The sequence below is a fragment of the Condylura cristata genome, unplaced genomic scaffold (genome assembly GCF_000260355.1).
Source record: "Condylura cristata isolate star-nosed mole 26May11 unplaced genomic scaffold, ConCri1.0 scaffold00027, whole genome shotgun sequence".
Lineage (NCBI taxonomy): Eukaryota > Metazoa > Chordata > Mammalia > Eulipotyphla > Talpidae > Condylura > Condylura cristata.
Window position 1 is genome coordinate 7934946 of NW_004567128.1, and position 15366 is coordinate 7950311.

At 47.3% G+C, this 15366-nt stretch overlaps 1 protein-coding gene across 4 annotated transcripts in view; it reads right to left on the reverse strand.

Moving 5' to 3' along the window:
• The window catches only part of MAP7D2 (MAP7 domain containing 2), a 71262-nt gene that overhangs the window by 1532 nt on the left and 54364 nt on the right, over window positions 1-15366 (reverse strand). For 3 of the 4 annotated variants that reach the window (XM_012730343.1, XM_012730344.1, XM_004689901.2), the window contains 8 exons: window positions 13484-13752; window positions 12976-13102; window positions 7527-7752; window positions 6683-6787; window positions 5504-5560; window positions 4501-4579; window positions 3384-3570; window positions 1313-1588 (listed from right to left, as the gene is read on the reverse strand). In XM_012730343.1, coding sequence (XP_012585797.1) covers window positions 1339-1588; window positions 3384-3570; window positions 4501-4579; window positions 5504-5560; window positions 6683-6787; window positions 7527-7752; window positions 12976-13102; window positions 13484-13752 — 1300 coding nt within the window. In that variant the 3' untranslated portion in view covers window positions 1313-1338. The remainder of the gene's footprint in view (window positions 1-1312; window positions 1589-3383; window positions 3571-4500; window positions 4580-5503; window positions 5561-6682; window positions 6788-7526; window positions 7753-12975; window positions 13103-13483; window positions 13753-15366) is intronic. The other variant, XM_012730342.1, reaches the window with a different exon arrangement.

Sequence of the window (15366 nt, forward strand, 5' to 3'; positions counted from 1 at the left end):
TGAGAGGAATTATTTAGCCAACACATTTTTTCCCCTTTTGGATGGGGATTTTCCACTTTTAGAGATGTGGGAAGCAGATCTGCAGTGTCATGGATACTCCGAGTTTGGTGGATCTGCCGCTCCTGAGCTGACTGTGAGCTTAGTGAACTGAAGGGCTCAAGGAATGCGAACAATAAAGGAAACCCCTCATGCATCTCAAGCCACGTAACTGTCAGGGAGCCAGAATACTCTAGTGAGCTGTGTGCTGTCTGTGTCCATCCAGGGTTTAGCAGCTGATTTTCCTAATCAGCGCCACAGTTTATTCTGGAAATCATCTGCCAGGCATTTCCTCTTACTTGTAAAGGGATCACCACACCGACTTTCCCAAGAGGAAGGAAAGATGTAAACTCCCAAATGTGTTGTCTCTAGGAAACAGCTGAAGTCAGGCAGAAACGAGTATACTAAACAGGTCGTGTGGCCCCAACCTATCTCCTCATTCGAGAAATGGAGAGGTTGGACTAAGTCACACCTGGCACTGACGTTCCGTTACAGGAGTGCAGCATCATAAAAAAATAAAATGACTGCGAGAACGCTGAGAACATTAAAAACTTTTTAAAGAGTATGAGATGGGAGGAGAACTTGGAATCATTAAGTTATGTTTTCACCACTCAAAAACAAGCCCCAAACAGAAGTAAATCAAGTGTGAGGTGTACATAACTACCTGCACATAAATGCAGAAGGCTGTTAACTCCTAGACATGACTTACGTAAGAAGAGCTTCTAGAAGCACTTTGGGAAGAAAAAAGGCAAAAGGTGGTGGTTGCGGGGGCTTCAGGACACAGCTGCAGTTCTTCCCTTCCCCATTCCCTCAGCTGTGATCCAAGAAAAGACACTGACTTTGAAAGGATCGAGACCAGGTCAACAGAACAGCAATCTTTTGGCCTAAGGCTCACCACTGTATACAAACAATTCCAGACAAAACTGGGATGTCACTGGGTAAAACATGGGCAGAATATTGACCCCCCCCCTTGCAACAATGTCAGAGCGCTCCCCCCTGGCCTCTAAGAAAGGTGCTACTGAGACAGGGGGCTGTGGCCTTTAGCCAGGCGCTTGCCCTGCCCACCTACACAGCTCGCATGGCCAGCAGGGAGCGGTTGAGCGGCCTCATTTGAAGGATTTATTTGAAATCATCTTAATTCTTATGTGTGCTGTAGTATACAATACACTTATGTTTACACTCTCAAACAAATGCAACCACCCAGGAGGCTGAGTGTTGTGTAACCTATCTTCAAAATCGGAGAGTTAATGATTACACTAGCATCAAAAATCTGTACCTTTCATTAAAGTGATGCTGTATTTGTCAACAGAAGGTGTTCAAAGTATTTTCTTGGCCAGGACTGTTAAATCCTTCGATCAGGTTTTTGTTACAGTCATCCAGGCTGAGATTTTCACTGGATCTCTTGGGAAACATGGGGGGGCCGGTGAAATCTAAGAGATCTTGAAGTGCCCGGGCATGACCAGTTCCGTTTTGGTCCAGAGACACCCCAGGAATCATTTCACTCACTGGGGAAAATTCTGGGATGGAGATAAGCTCTTCTTTTGAGACGGGGCTGGGGCAGGAGAGGAAGAAAGGAGACGGGGAGAGAGAAGGAGAAACAGACAGATAGTTGTCATATATTGTTACACTAGATTTTTCTAGAGAGGGTGAATTGAGAGGCAGAGCTTGTGTGTAGCACACTGTAAAAAATACAAGTTAGTTCAAATCTGAGACACTGATAAGAGCAAGGTTCCCGTGGACAAGAGCAAAGGAAGTAGACTGGCAGGGCTGTGAAGGTCAAGTCACACTGCCCACAGGAAGAAAGAAGATAAACGCTGCAGGCACCAGCATTCTACTAGAGAGAAGCCGAGCAGGTACAGGGCCTTCGAAGTGGGAGACAGCAGGACGCAGGCATGCCACATGAACCGCGCTATCAGGGCTGAGGAAAGGGCCCTAGTGCTGCCTCTTGCTAGCAGTGCTAAGGGTGAGCGCTTTTCCTCTGCTGGCTTCAGTTTTCCCCACTGCAAAAGGGGACGAAGCACCATTTCTGCCTGTTAGGGCGCTCTGACATGAAGTGGCCACGCTGGGGAGAAGTTCCTGTGGAAACGTCTGGCATGAGGGCTCCGTCAGGACCTCGCCAACAGCCCAGTCACCCATAGAGCACATTTCTCCCTCTGTCCATCTCCGGAGAGAGGCTTCCACTCCACTCTGTCCCCCTCTCTCCTCTTTCTAGAAATGGAAGGAAGAGTTTCATGTATGTCAGTCCCAGGAGCCATGGCTGGGAGTGAGGGCCTGACCCGTTCGTTCTCGCAGTGGCCAGAGGAAGGCACTGCCAGGCGCCTCTCCTTCCTCAGTTAAGATCTCAGGGAAGAATCTAGACAAACCAGTTAAACTGTAGCTTAGAGGATTGGCCTGTCTCATACCTGAACCTAGATGAAGGGCAGCAGTGGCCCTTACACCCCTTCTGGTGGTCAGAGCCCGGCAAAATGCCCCGCAGCAGACAGAGCCCTGACTCCACTGTAGCCGAAGCTGGAAACAGCTGGGCAGAGGCTGAGAGAATGCTGCTGCACTGTGGGGTCTTAGGCTCCGCCTCCAAGACTGACCTCTCTACATGCAGGGGTGCAAGGCCCAAGTCAGCAACTACAAAGCACCCTTCCCTTTCTTGAACCCTGGTTGGTGCCAGGTCTTGATCCCTAACCTCCTTCAGCCCCCACCAGAGACAAAAAGCAGGAGCAGGGACACCGCTGCCTCTTCCAGGTGTGTGTGTGTGTGTGTGTGTGGGGGGGGGTTACAAAGCAGCACTGCTTTGGGGACCCTAACCCCAGTACTGGGGGGGAGACTAGGCGGGGTCTGTACAGAACTCCCTCCCCTGGTGACCAGCCTGCTCCAGCTTCTCTGGCTCAAAGCTGGGTACAGGAGGTGGGGAGCTTACAATCCATGTGCCCTACAAAGTCCCTGCATCTTCCAGCCCCTTGGACTGAGCTGAGCACTCACAGCCTGGGGGGAGGGTTGGTCCCACAGGCTGGGGCTCTGAGAGCTCTGGCCAAACTGTCAACCCCGCCGAAGTGGGAGGGCCGCCCCACTCCAGCTGCCCCACCCAGGGCTCCGTTCCTGTGCCTCTGCCCAACCTGTGCAGATGGACTCTGCCCAGGCTTAATGTACCAGTTGGTATCACCCACAAACACAGCAGTTAAGAATTCCTTAAGTAGTAAGGAAGAAAACAAATGAGTTCCTTATAGTCTCCAATAAGAAGTTTTCTTAATGATGAGACCATGGACACCACTCAGATCCCCTTTACCTGAGGGCACATGAACAACAAGGTCTTCAGGGGAGGAGATGAGGCTTAAATGACAAAGAAATTGACATACCTCACATCCATAGACTGAACTTCCTCAGTTGAATCATCCAGACTGTTTGATTTTCCATCCAGGGTGTCCAGATGAACAAGTCCCCCAACTGGTTTAAGTCCATTAGAGAAAACATCTCGGGGAAAACTTTCCGGTGCAGAGCGCCCCACACCATTAACTTCCTGGCTGGTGTTCAAGCAACTGATTTCTAATTGAAAACACAGAGTCATTCTGTTAATCAGAAAACATCCAAGATAATGAAATGACAGAGGAAATACTTATCAAGTCAAATTAATTGCACTCTTTCTTTACTGTAACAACACATTATCAGTATCTCAACACAGCGGTGTCTGTGCAGGGCTCCGGGTGGCTCAAGGCCACCCAGAACCCTCCCTGGTGGCACAACAGGTTAAAGCGCAGCACTATGAAGCCATCCCCAGCCACTGCAGCATAAGTTCAATCCCCGGCAGGAAGGTGACCCACATGGCACTCAGACCTCTCCTGACCCACCCGCTGCTCCCCTCAGCAGTGTTCTTCATCCACCTGCCTGTTCTTCCCGCTCTGTCTCTGGTGAATCCTCTCACCGGCCCCCACCCCATACCTCTGGCCTGTACCCCAGTTATTTATGCATAAATAAATAAAAATCTTAAAAAAAAAAAAAAAGAAGATCCACCCAGGAGTCCTGGTGCATACACTGGACAGTCCTTCAGGCTCGTGGAATATTCCCCAGAGCCACAAGGCAAAGGAGGGATGTAAAGATTGACTCTGAGATGGATATGTCTTTTGTGATTTTGGCTACTATGAAATATTCAACCCGCAGGAGTTTTAAATGTACATGACAGAAAAGAGCTGCAGGAAACCTCCTTAACAACAGCAGAGTCTGTTAGAATGTGGTCAGCAAGCAGTTCAGAGTCGGGGAAGTGTCAGGGGGAAGCAGGCAGCTCCTGCTCCAGGATTATCAGGGTAGCTGGGGAACCAGTGGTTTCTGAATAGACCTGACAGACCTGTGCTGGGGATGGAGACTCACAGCCCCCTTCCCGCAGCAAAGCTCTTAGGACCCACGGCTGCTTGTCTCTGCAGGAACGCCACGAGCCCTTGTCCACTGTAGGAACGAACCAGAAACAGACCTTGTGCTTACCTATTTTGTTGGGGACAACTGGCTTTGTCTTATTTTCCATGCACACAGCTGGTTGAAGTTCTGCTTTGGGGTCTTCTTTCTGAAAACAAAGGGTGGATGAAAAGAGGGGAGGCTGACTTCACATAGGAAGAAGATGCTTTCGAATATGCCCAGAGAGGCCTTTTCCAATACATGACACCCTGACATGGGAAACTTAGAGATCAGCTGAGGCTCTGTGGACCTCGCAGGTCTATCACCATTACTTCAAGATTAGTTCAAGTTAAAAGCAGTGAAGGCCCCAGGAATTAAGAGGAGCTCTGTCCTGTCTTTGCACTTCCTCTAATCAAGCAACAGCTGAATGCTGTTTATGGGGTGTCACCAGGTGTGGGTTTATCAGTGAATGTGTCCTCTCTGAGAATTGCATCTTTACTTTCACAGTAAGGATGAAGTAGACCCCTTCTGTCTGTCACGTGGTATCTCCCCTTCTCTCTCCTAGATGTTCCAGGACCCTAAATGCAGGGGAAATGTCCCTGGTCTTCTCTGTTATTCTTTAGAATTGAGAGCCATGTCACATACACAATGACCATACATCCCCATATGTATATTATTAAACTGATTTTTCCTTTGCTAATTAAATTGAAAAAAAGAAAGAAGAATTTGAAAAGCATCAGTGGGTACTTGGAATCTTGCTGGGCCATCCACCTGTTCCATGGTAATTCTATGAATCTTCTATGAGTTCATTACAAACCAGCTGCGCTTCTCTAATTAATGGCGTGGACTATTGTGCCTCTCTCTGCATCCCCATCTCCAGTTCTCTGGGGAAATTCTGCATTACTGGCTCTGAAACTCCTCTTTCCTTTTAGGCACTGGTGGCCTCCTCTTAATTTAGTCAGGAACACAGCAGGAGGAGCTTCCTTATTTTTTCTGGCTAATTCTCACCAAAATCTACAATTTCACTGAATGTATTTAGCTATTCTTTTCTTCTGAGTACAGCAACTATTAAAATGATGCTCTGCATGCTTACCTTAACTTCTGGGGACACCTCACTCTTCCTTGTTCTCTTCATGATTTCATCTATTCTCTGGAAACCAAAAAGAACCAGGGAGGAGACAACAAGGCCAAAAACATGAAAGTAGCTGGGTGTATGTGCAATTCACATTTCTCAGAAAACTTGTAAAAGTAGTATCAGTAGAGGATGAGTACAGAAAGGTTTCCCACTGGTTTTGGAGATGTACACCTCTGCCCTATGAAGGTCAAACACTTGAGAAGTGAACTCTAGCAAGTATCTAGAATCAACACTCAATTTATATCCCCGATTTCTCTTCCTACATTACCTGAAAATTAACAAATCATCACCTGCCTTTCAAGAGGACCATCCTGAGGAAGCCCAGCTGAGGTGCAGATTAGGAGGGAAGACCACGAAGTACAAAGTCTAGCTTTGACCAAGGACAACTTTATCCATAATTACATTAAATATAAATGTATTCAACACTACAATTAACAGACGAAGACTGCCAAGTGGGTCAAAACCCTGACTACATGCTGTTTACAAGAAACACACTTATGAGGACATACATAGGTTCCAAGTAAATCAATATTAGATTTACCATGCAAATGTTAAACCATAAAAAGACGCACAGAGCACATTTTAAGATAAGATTTTACTATAGATTTAAAAAATTGATAGAAATGGAAGGAGAAGAGGACAGATCCACGGATGGAACATTTTTGAAACATCCTTGTTTATTTTTAATACTATAGGATTTATTCTCTCAGGTGTGGTCACCAGTTCCCCTAGCAACAAAGCACCAACAGTCTTCCACTATATTCCACTGTGTTCTTCTCACCATCGCCCTCCCCCATCTGTGGTCTGCTTTCAAGTACTGGTTTTACAGTTTGTCTTTGTCTGACCCTTTGGTTTCTCTAGATTCCATTTGTAAGTGAAACCATTCAGTATTTATCTTTCTCCTTTTGGCTTGTTTCAGAACAATCCCTTCCAGTTAGTAGATGGAACATTTTGACATTCTTCTCATAGTAACTGATAGAATAGATAGAAAGCTAATAAAGATACAGAAGATCTGAACTGTACAGTCACCGAACCTGAATAATCAGCAATTCTAAGATCTCTCTACGCAGCAATTTCAGAACAGAACCGGATTCACTTCCTTTTCCTGCCTTATCCCAAATCTGCCTTGCCCCTTACCTTCTTCCTCTCTAGTCGCTCCTGCTCAATCTGCAGCATGATCTGTTCTCTTTCTCGACGCATCTGTTTAGCTGCCTCCTGGGCCTTTGCTTCTGCTGCTTCCTTCTGATAGAAACAGGTAAAGCAATACACAGGCTTTAAGCTAAGAAAGCGCTCTAAGAACTCTCTGGAGTTAACACGTTTGTTTGCCTCATTATCTACCACAAAGCAGTAGACATGCTCCAATTTTTAACCCAGATTTAGCATGCTCTAGACACAGTAGACATGGCTGGAATTCACTCATAACCCTGTTCCACCATGCAGGTCATCTGCAAACAATTCCTGTAAGTGGTCAGTCTTAGTGAATCTCAGGCCAGTCTCTGATCATGCAGTGTGCATGTAGCCAGGAGTTTCAGGAAGTACATTTCCCAAGGAATGACCTTCAACCACGAGGAGCAGGAGCTGGCAGGAGTAACCCAGTTCCACACTCCTCAGAGGGGCCATCCTAAGGCACATTCTACGTCCCTGAGAGCCCAGAGGGTGTGGGTTTCAGTACCACCGCAGCTCACCATCAATGCACTTGCACTGGCTTCCGCCATCCCACCCCACCCAAGCTCCTGAGACATTCTCCCGCATGAGCTACTGGTACCCAAATTCTTATTCCACAGCCTGCCTTTTGGAAAACCCAAGTGCTATACAGGGAATGCTACCAATTTTCATTTTTGTTGCCCAAACTAACTCATTTAATGACTATTCAAGTGAATTTAAGAAAAACCTCAAGTAAATATCTAAGTCGTTCAAATGTATCTGATTTCACTCAATATTAACTAAGGCTCAAGGGGCCGTCTGATGATGCGTGCAGCACCTGTTTTTCAACCATGGCCTTTTCTTGGTTTTCCTTCTCTTGCTTTTCTTTCTCTTGCTCTTCTTTCAACAATAGCTCTTCCTTGGCTTTCTGCTTGGCCTCCTCTTCTATCTTTGTTTTCTCTTCCTCTTTCTGCAGCTTCTTTTCTTCTTCATACTTATGGGTTTCCTCTTCTAAACGAATTCTTTCCTTTTCTGCCTTTCTTTGCAATTCCTCTCTCTCCAGCCTGTGGAGAGCATAACTGTTGTTAGAAAACAATAACATGCTCTAAAAGGCAAACTGGTAACAGATGCTTTGCACTTGAATTAATAGCCACTTAGGAAAATACCTCATTGTTCCTGGAAATCCATTCTAGCCAGTAAATTTATGTTAAAAAAAAAAAAAGAATTAAACAGGGCTGAGTTTAAACTGTGTTATGCTATGAGCGATGGTGTATTGATTTGTGAGTGTACTATAACCAAGACATGTACATCCCCTAGTTAATCTACAAATAACCAAGTAACCACATCTTATTTCATGGTACGTCATTGAAAACGAAGCAGAAAAAGTATCTAAACCCAACTCACACAAGGGAGCATGTCTTACTGGTCACAACTATGCCAGTTAGCAATTTAAGAACAGCAACTGTGAGTTAAAAAGTTCACTTTGGGCTCTATTGGTATATGGCTTCTAAAAGCTGCAAGTTGAAAAAAACATGCAATAGAAATGTGACATTTGAATCCATAAACTCAAGCATCTAGTTTCCATTTATTTTTGGCAATCTTTACAAATCTATTTTAGCCTTTATTCTTTGCTATGTGAAAATTAAATAGTATTTAGACATTTCTCATTCATACATGAATGGTTTGCGATGTAATGATAAAGAGTTCTGAGCAGTGAGGGAAAAAACCTGTTCGTCCAAGCACTTGCTTCTCCACTGCTAATGTCCTTCCTGTGCATGTGTGCAGCACTTCCTCCCCCATGGGAAATCATGAGCGATCTACTCATCTCGCAGTGTGTAGCTGGCTGGCAGCGTGACCCAGCCTAGGGAAGCCATGCAACACTGCTGTTTCCCACTTTAAATTGGCAGTACCTCTATAGTAATGGGTAGTTTAGCAACATTTTGTGACTGATATATAACAATGGCCCCAAGAGGCCATGCTGTGTGTATCATCTGGGTCTGTGCCATCACTCTATGATATTCTCACAACCAACAGATCGCCTATGGACGCATTTTCTAGAACTTGTCTCCACTGCATGAAGTTCCAACTGCTTTCACAACACCATAGGTGGAATGAAGTGTGCTAATGCGTGGCAGGCACTGCCAAGCCCTAGACAGATGCTCAAATGCTAGTTCATCTGACAAATGAAAATGATTCCTAATTCCCAATGTCCTTTAAAGTGTATCTATAAACCTGTCAATTTTTCAGAAATTACCTTTATTTGGAAGCGTATGTCACAGACTTACTGGGTAATGTTACAGCTATAAAAAGATCAAGACTTACATGGCCAACAAGCTTGTGGAAAAATGTTCAACATCACTTGTAATAAGGGAGATGCAAATTGAAAACACAATGAGATACCACCTCACCCCAGTGAGAATGGCACATTTTAAAACAACGAGCAACAACAAATGTTGGCGAGGATGTGGAGAAAAAGGAACTCTCCTGCACTGCTGGTGGGAATGCAAACTAGTACAACCACTATGGAAAACTGTTTGGAGGTTCCTCAAACTGCTAAACATGGAGCTTCCCTACGACCCAGCAATCCCACTCCTAGGTATCTACCCAAAAGACACAAAAACACTGGTTCAAAAAGATACCTGCACCCCCATGTTTACTGCTGCTTTATTTACAATTGGAAAGACATGGAAACAACCCAAATGCCCAAAAATAGATGACTGGATTAAAAAGATGTGGTACATATATACAATGGAATATTACTCAGCAACCAAGACAAAAATAAACATACGTCTTTTGCAGCAACATGGATGGAGCTGGAAAAGATCATGCTTAGTGAAATAAGTCAGAAAGAAAAGGAAAAATACCGGATGGTTTCACTCATAGCAGGTGTATAACGGACCAGGCGAGAAAATAACAATAACAATGAACAGCCATATACCAGAGACATTTTACAAGGGTGGAGTGAGGAACGGGATCAAAAACAGTGGGGGGAGGGAGGGAAATGTACTGGACTGTGGTGATGGCACATGGGTGATTTGGTGATGGGAAGCCCAAGGGGATTACAACTGAGATGGAAAAATGCACAAAATAAACTATTATATTATCAAAAAAAAAAAAAGATCAAGACTTATAAAGAATATCCTTCCATCCACATACTCGGCTTCAGGAATCAGGGAGCTTAATACTGTGTCACCAAAGTCTTTCAAAAGGTAAAGAAATACTTAAAGGGGTTAATTTATGATTTTAACAGTACACGGTAATGCAGTCCCTGAGAACATTATTGGACCTGATACTATTAACAAATACCCTGGAGAACTCTGGAGAAGAGTACTGTGGGGTCGAATCAGAGAGAAACTGCAGTTCTTAATGTCTTTAATGACAGACAAAGGCTAATCAACATGGTATATCACAAATGGGTGTGCAGATCAGATGTAGCCAAAGGTTGAGAGAGCACTGTTTCAGTTCGTACCGGCTGCGAAGGAACAGGCTGTGACAGCCCCAAAGATGGCAATACACAAAAGGTTAGGTGAGCTAGCTGCATGAACTATTTCCTCTTTATCTTCACCCTCAGGATCTGAAAAGCTGCTTTTCTTCCATTTTTCCCATTAGGACTCAGAGGTGCCCAACACATGCAAACAGTGTGAATTCGTGAAGCCCTCCCCACAGTTCCAACAGGCAAAAGTCCCTCCACTAACCTCATTTTGCACACTCCAAGGTAGGCTAAAAACTGGCATTCCCTGGGGAAATCCCTTCCCACCAAAGGTCACCAGATCCATGTACAGCTCCATCACCCACCCCAAATCCATCCCCTTTCTTACCAGGTAGAAAGTACCAGAAAACTGCATAAAGGTCATCATTCTGCATTCAGCAGGCCTGTCCCCTGCCATCAGCAATGATCCCAATTCAATTATCACCTCCCTGACACATGCTCAGTCTTGAACTGCCCAATCTGTGGACATGTTCGTAGGCTTAGCTATTCTCTTCTCTCTTGCTGGCGGGCTGAGAAGTTTTCATTTAAGACACTTTACCTTTGACCTCTTAAACGTCATCCCCTTTGACCTGTTCTCTCCCATGCTTCGCCACCTCCTCTCTCTGCCACACCCTGTACCCTGTTAACACCCTCAATCATTTTGCTCTGTGCCCCCTTCTCTCAGTGACCCTAGGCCTCTGATCCCACCTAAGCATTTTTGGGGGTGGCCTGTGGGCCGCTCTGCCACACAGCTCCAGATGTGAGTGGCTCAAGGTCCACTCATGGCCATGCTGGGCTGTCAGCACTAGAGTAAAGCAAACAAGGCTGCCTGGTGGCCACTGGTGCCCCTGACTTTGGCTTTGCTCCAACCTTTTCTCTTGTTCTCCCAATGCCTGTGGAGATGGTCCAAACCGCTGTCTTTTCTTCATCTTCAACATTCTCCTTAGTCAATGGCATCACCAACCACTTCACAGATGTGAGGTCGCCTGACCTGGGCTGCCTCAGTTTCCCTCCTCCATGGCACTACTGCTCAGGAATATGCCCTTCTCTTCCTCTGCTGAGATGTGAAGGACTGAGAATACCACCTTGTGTCATTTTTTCTGTGCCCCCTCCATGGCACCTGTGTCTTCTGTCATGTCTCCTACGTGTTCCCTTCCACCATCTGTGAAATGACACGACTCAGGACTCTCCTTGGTTGCTCTCTTGCCTCTTCCACTCACTGCCTTTTTCATACCTAGATGATGTTCAAGGCCTCCACGCACACACCTCTTTCAAGCTGGCTTGTGCCTCTCCCCTCCTGCTCTGCAATTTCTCTCCACAACCCCAGTTCATCTCTTAAACCCCTAGACGCCCCCCGCCCCCGCCACGAGGACTTCTCCACAGCCCAGACCCTCCTAGTCTGTCAGCTCTGCCTTGCCTTCAGCTGCCCTGTGCTCCCCCACATCGAGGACCTGCCCACCCTAGCTGTTACCCACCAACCTGCCACCTGGAGAGACTAGGTCTGACAGCATGAGAACCTCTGCCCAGGCACCAGACCAGGGGCTGACTCTGGGGAGTGTTAGCCTGGCTATATGACCTTGCCTTGGGAACCGCCTCACTCAACTATCAGCTGAAGAAAAACATGGAGTAGAATCCACTCTTTCAGGAGCTGGGCTATGAAGGAAATGTGAGAGAGGGAGGTGGCTGGAAGGTGAAGAACTTCACCTCCTAAGCTTGCAGCTGCAACCCTGTCACTCACCTGTATAAGGCCTGTAATTAATAAGGCCGGTCATCTGAGGCCCATAATTTATGTTCATGTCCCCGACCTTCCTTCACACACACCCAAAGCAGCTCAAACCACTCAAAGGAAAGCTCTCTCTGCTGACAAGAGGCTGGAGGTAAGAAAGTCATCAAAGAATTCCAGAATCTAAAGAAAGGGTCAGCCAGGCCTGCCCTTCCCCCATCCTTTTTAAAAAAGAATAGATCAGTAAACCTGTAATCAGACCATAAAAGAGCTCCCAAGGTCACATAGGGATCAAGAACATTCCATTATTTATTATTCTAAAGTCAGGACTGGTCCAGAAGTGCTGCAGGCTTGCTTTTCATCACAACTCTCTAAACAGCACTGGATTGCACTGTGATCATCCAGAAAGTTTCCTTTATCAATTTAATGATAAAATCTACCATGTCCTCCAACACCCACTCTTCTCTGAGTATAAAACTCAGAAAAGGCAGAGCTGTCTGTATTCTGACCAAGTGTCCTGGTACGAACACCTCAAGGCTCTCAACCTGCGCAAGCCAGTGTGGCAGACAGGGCCTGTGTTCCCCTGATGATTTTGACACCCTCCAAAGTTTAGGGGCATTGCCAGGACATCCTCTGTCGTGCTCCAGGAGGGAGTCCCTTACCTGGCTGCTCGTGGACAATGAGGTTGGCATCCGCACGTTCTAGGGCCTCTGCCCATCCTCCTCTCTCACTTGAGGGTGTGAGTTGAGCAGTTTGGGGGACTAGAATCAAGACGGCTACGTCCAAAAATCCACTGTAGTTTCAAGGGGAGTCTATGAGCAAAGCTCAAATTCCCTTGACTGCTCTACAAGGCCTGGTCAGTCCAAAAAACCAGGGGCTGCTGGGAACACTGACCCTGGGGCCACGTGCTTCCGGTTGCCCAGGGAACACAGGGCCACCACTGTTAATCATGCCCAACAGAAGGAGCAGTCCCCTGAACACCTGCCAGCACGCTAGGCTTTGGCTGAGCTGCATTGATCCCCGAACTGTAGAAAGAAAGGTGTGTTGCTCTTTGTACCCCAGCCTTTTCCACATGAAACTCCACACACTCCATACCTATCTCGTTCTTCCTTCTCCAGCCGCTCCTGCTCCTCCTGCTCCTTCTGCAGTCGGGCCTGGCGTCTCTTTTCAGCCAGGATCTTCGAAGCCTCTTCTGCATCGGTGGTGCCTGCTGGGGGCTTCCCTGAGGCAGCATAAGAGGAAGAGATCAAGAGAAATAGAGCAGGTGCTGCATTCCCACGGCTGCCCCCATCTGAGTAAACTGGTGTCTCTCCCTGAAGCGCGGGAAACCAAAGCAGGCCCCCCTCCACAGGAAGTGCAGATGCTGGTGGCTGCCGCTCAGCACCCCGCCACCCCCGCCATGATGGTGTCAGCCTCTAAGTCTCCTCCTCCAGGGACCCAGGGGAAGCCTAGGAGCAAAGTGCAAGCCTACACAAGTAGCAGGAGGGTATGAAGCTGTGCCAGGGGATCACCCCGCCCCCCAACACAACAATACCCCCTGGGCCAGGTTAGAGGGAGGACCGCCTGGGGCTGCCGGCCCAGGCCAGCGTGCAGGAGGCTCTACCTGCACTGCCCTCGGCCTTTGCTCCGGCTGCTGCGTGCTTCTCTGTGACGTGCTTGTCTGCCACGTGCTTCTCAGGGGCTTCCTCTCCGGGTGGGCTGATCGCCTGCTGCCCCACGGTGCCTTCCCGCTCCTTGTTGCTCTTCTCTTTCTCTGCTTTCTTCTTGGGTGTCTCTTGGTTGGGAAAGGTTGGACTGCGGTATTTCCCTGGAGATCCTGGGTACGGTGGCTTCACGTTCTTTGGAGACTGTGGATATGCTTTTGCAGTTGTCCTGAGAAACCAAAATACGCCCCAAGATAATGACTTGGCTTGGCCACAGAACTCTCTGTTCTAAGATGCCTCGGTCCAAACAGTGCAGAAATGCAAGGTGTGGCACACCCCTAAAAGTCCCTGCGGTTCAATTACCCAAACAGAAACCTGTGCACCCGCCTGTGGGCCTGGTGAAGGGCCAGCTTTAGGAATCCCATCTGTGGCCACCTGAGGGTGGGGTGGTAGACATGCCCACTTCCTCTGTTGGCAGGAACACCAGGGGCGGATCTGGCGTTACTATATGACAATGGATAAGCTGGCTCCCTTTTCTTCACTATATTTTTGCTGTGGTAAAACCCACGTAATGTAAACATTACTGTCTTAACCATTTCTCAGCACACAAGTCAGTGGCATTCAGCCCACCACTCACCATGGTGCAGCTGTCACCACCATCTCCAGCCTTCCAGCCCCGATGAACTCTAGCTCCATGCCCCGCTTCCCCAAGCCTCTGGCCACCACTCTTCTGCAGTCCATCTCTCCGAATGACTGTCCTGCATACCTCATGTACCTCAGCTCACACAATATCTGTCACTTTGTGTTTGGCTTACTTCACTCAGCATGACTTCTTTTATACTTCCTTTTTAAGATTTATTTATTTGTGCATACAGAACTGAGGTACAGGCCAGACGTGCAGGGGTGGTGAGAGGGTTCATTGGAGACAGAGTCGGGAGCAGAACAGGCAGATCAATGAAGTACACTGCTGGGGGGAGCAGCGGACGGGTCGGAGAGGTCTGCCGCGCCATGCGGGTCAGCTCCTTGGCTGGGAATGAACTAGCACTGGAGTGGCTGTGGCTAGCTTCATAGTGCTGTGTTTTCCATTTTCTTTTTTAAAGATTTCTTTACTTATACGTACAAAACCGGGGTACAGGACAGAGGTATGGGGGATGGGAGGATTTACCAGAGACAGAGTGGAGAGCAGAACAGACAAATGTACTGAAATGCACTGCTGAGGGGAGCTCTCGGTGGGTCAGCAGAGGTCTGCTGCACCATGTGGGTCAGCTCCCTGGCCAGGGATTGAACTCGAGTTGCAGTGGCTGCAGTAGCTTCATAGTGCTGCGCTTTAACCCATTGCGCCACCAGCTGTACTGAGTAATGTAACTGATCCCTGGCTCCTCTATAAATGCCACAGAACAAGAGGGACACAGGGGCACAGTCAGTCAAGTGGTAGGGAATGGGGAGTGTTTGGCATTTCCTAAGGTTTCAAAGACTCCTTGTTGCCCACTGGGAAGACACAAAAGGGGAGGATGAGCCCATTTCTACCCCACTGGTGAGAAACAGCACTTTGTTCAAGTGCAGGAGTGTTTTCGTACAGGCAGAGGGTCCGAAGCCTTGGTTCTGACTAGGCTGGCTACTGACGACATGGATAGCAGCTTAGCTTCAGAGGTCTACACAGGGATTCGGCATTCCCAATGATATCTTTAAGAATATGACCTGTATGTAAATCACCTGTATGTCACCCTCAACCCCATCGTGGGTTGAACATATAAAAAGGATAGCCTTCAAATACTTGTGAGCTATGAAAACAGCAATGAAAATAGCAACCTGGACTAATAATAAAGGTCGATGTCTTACCAGA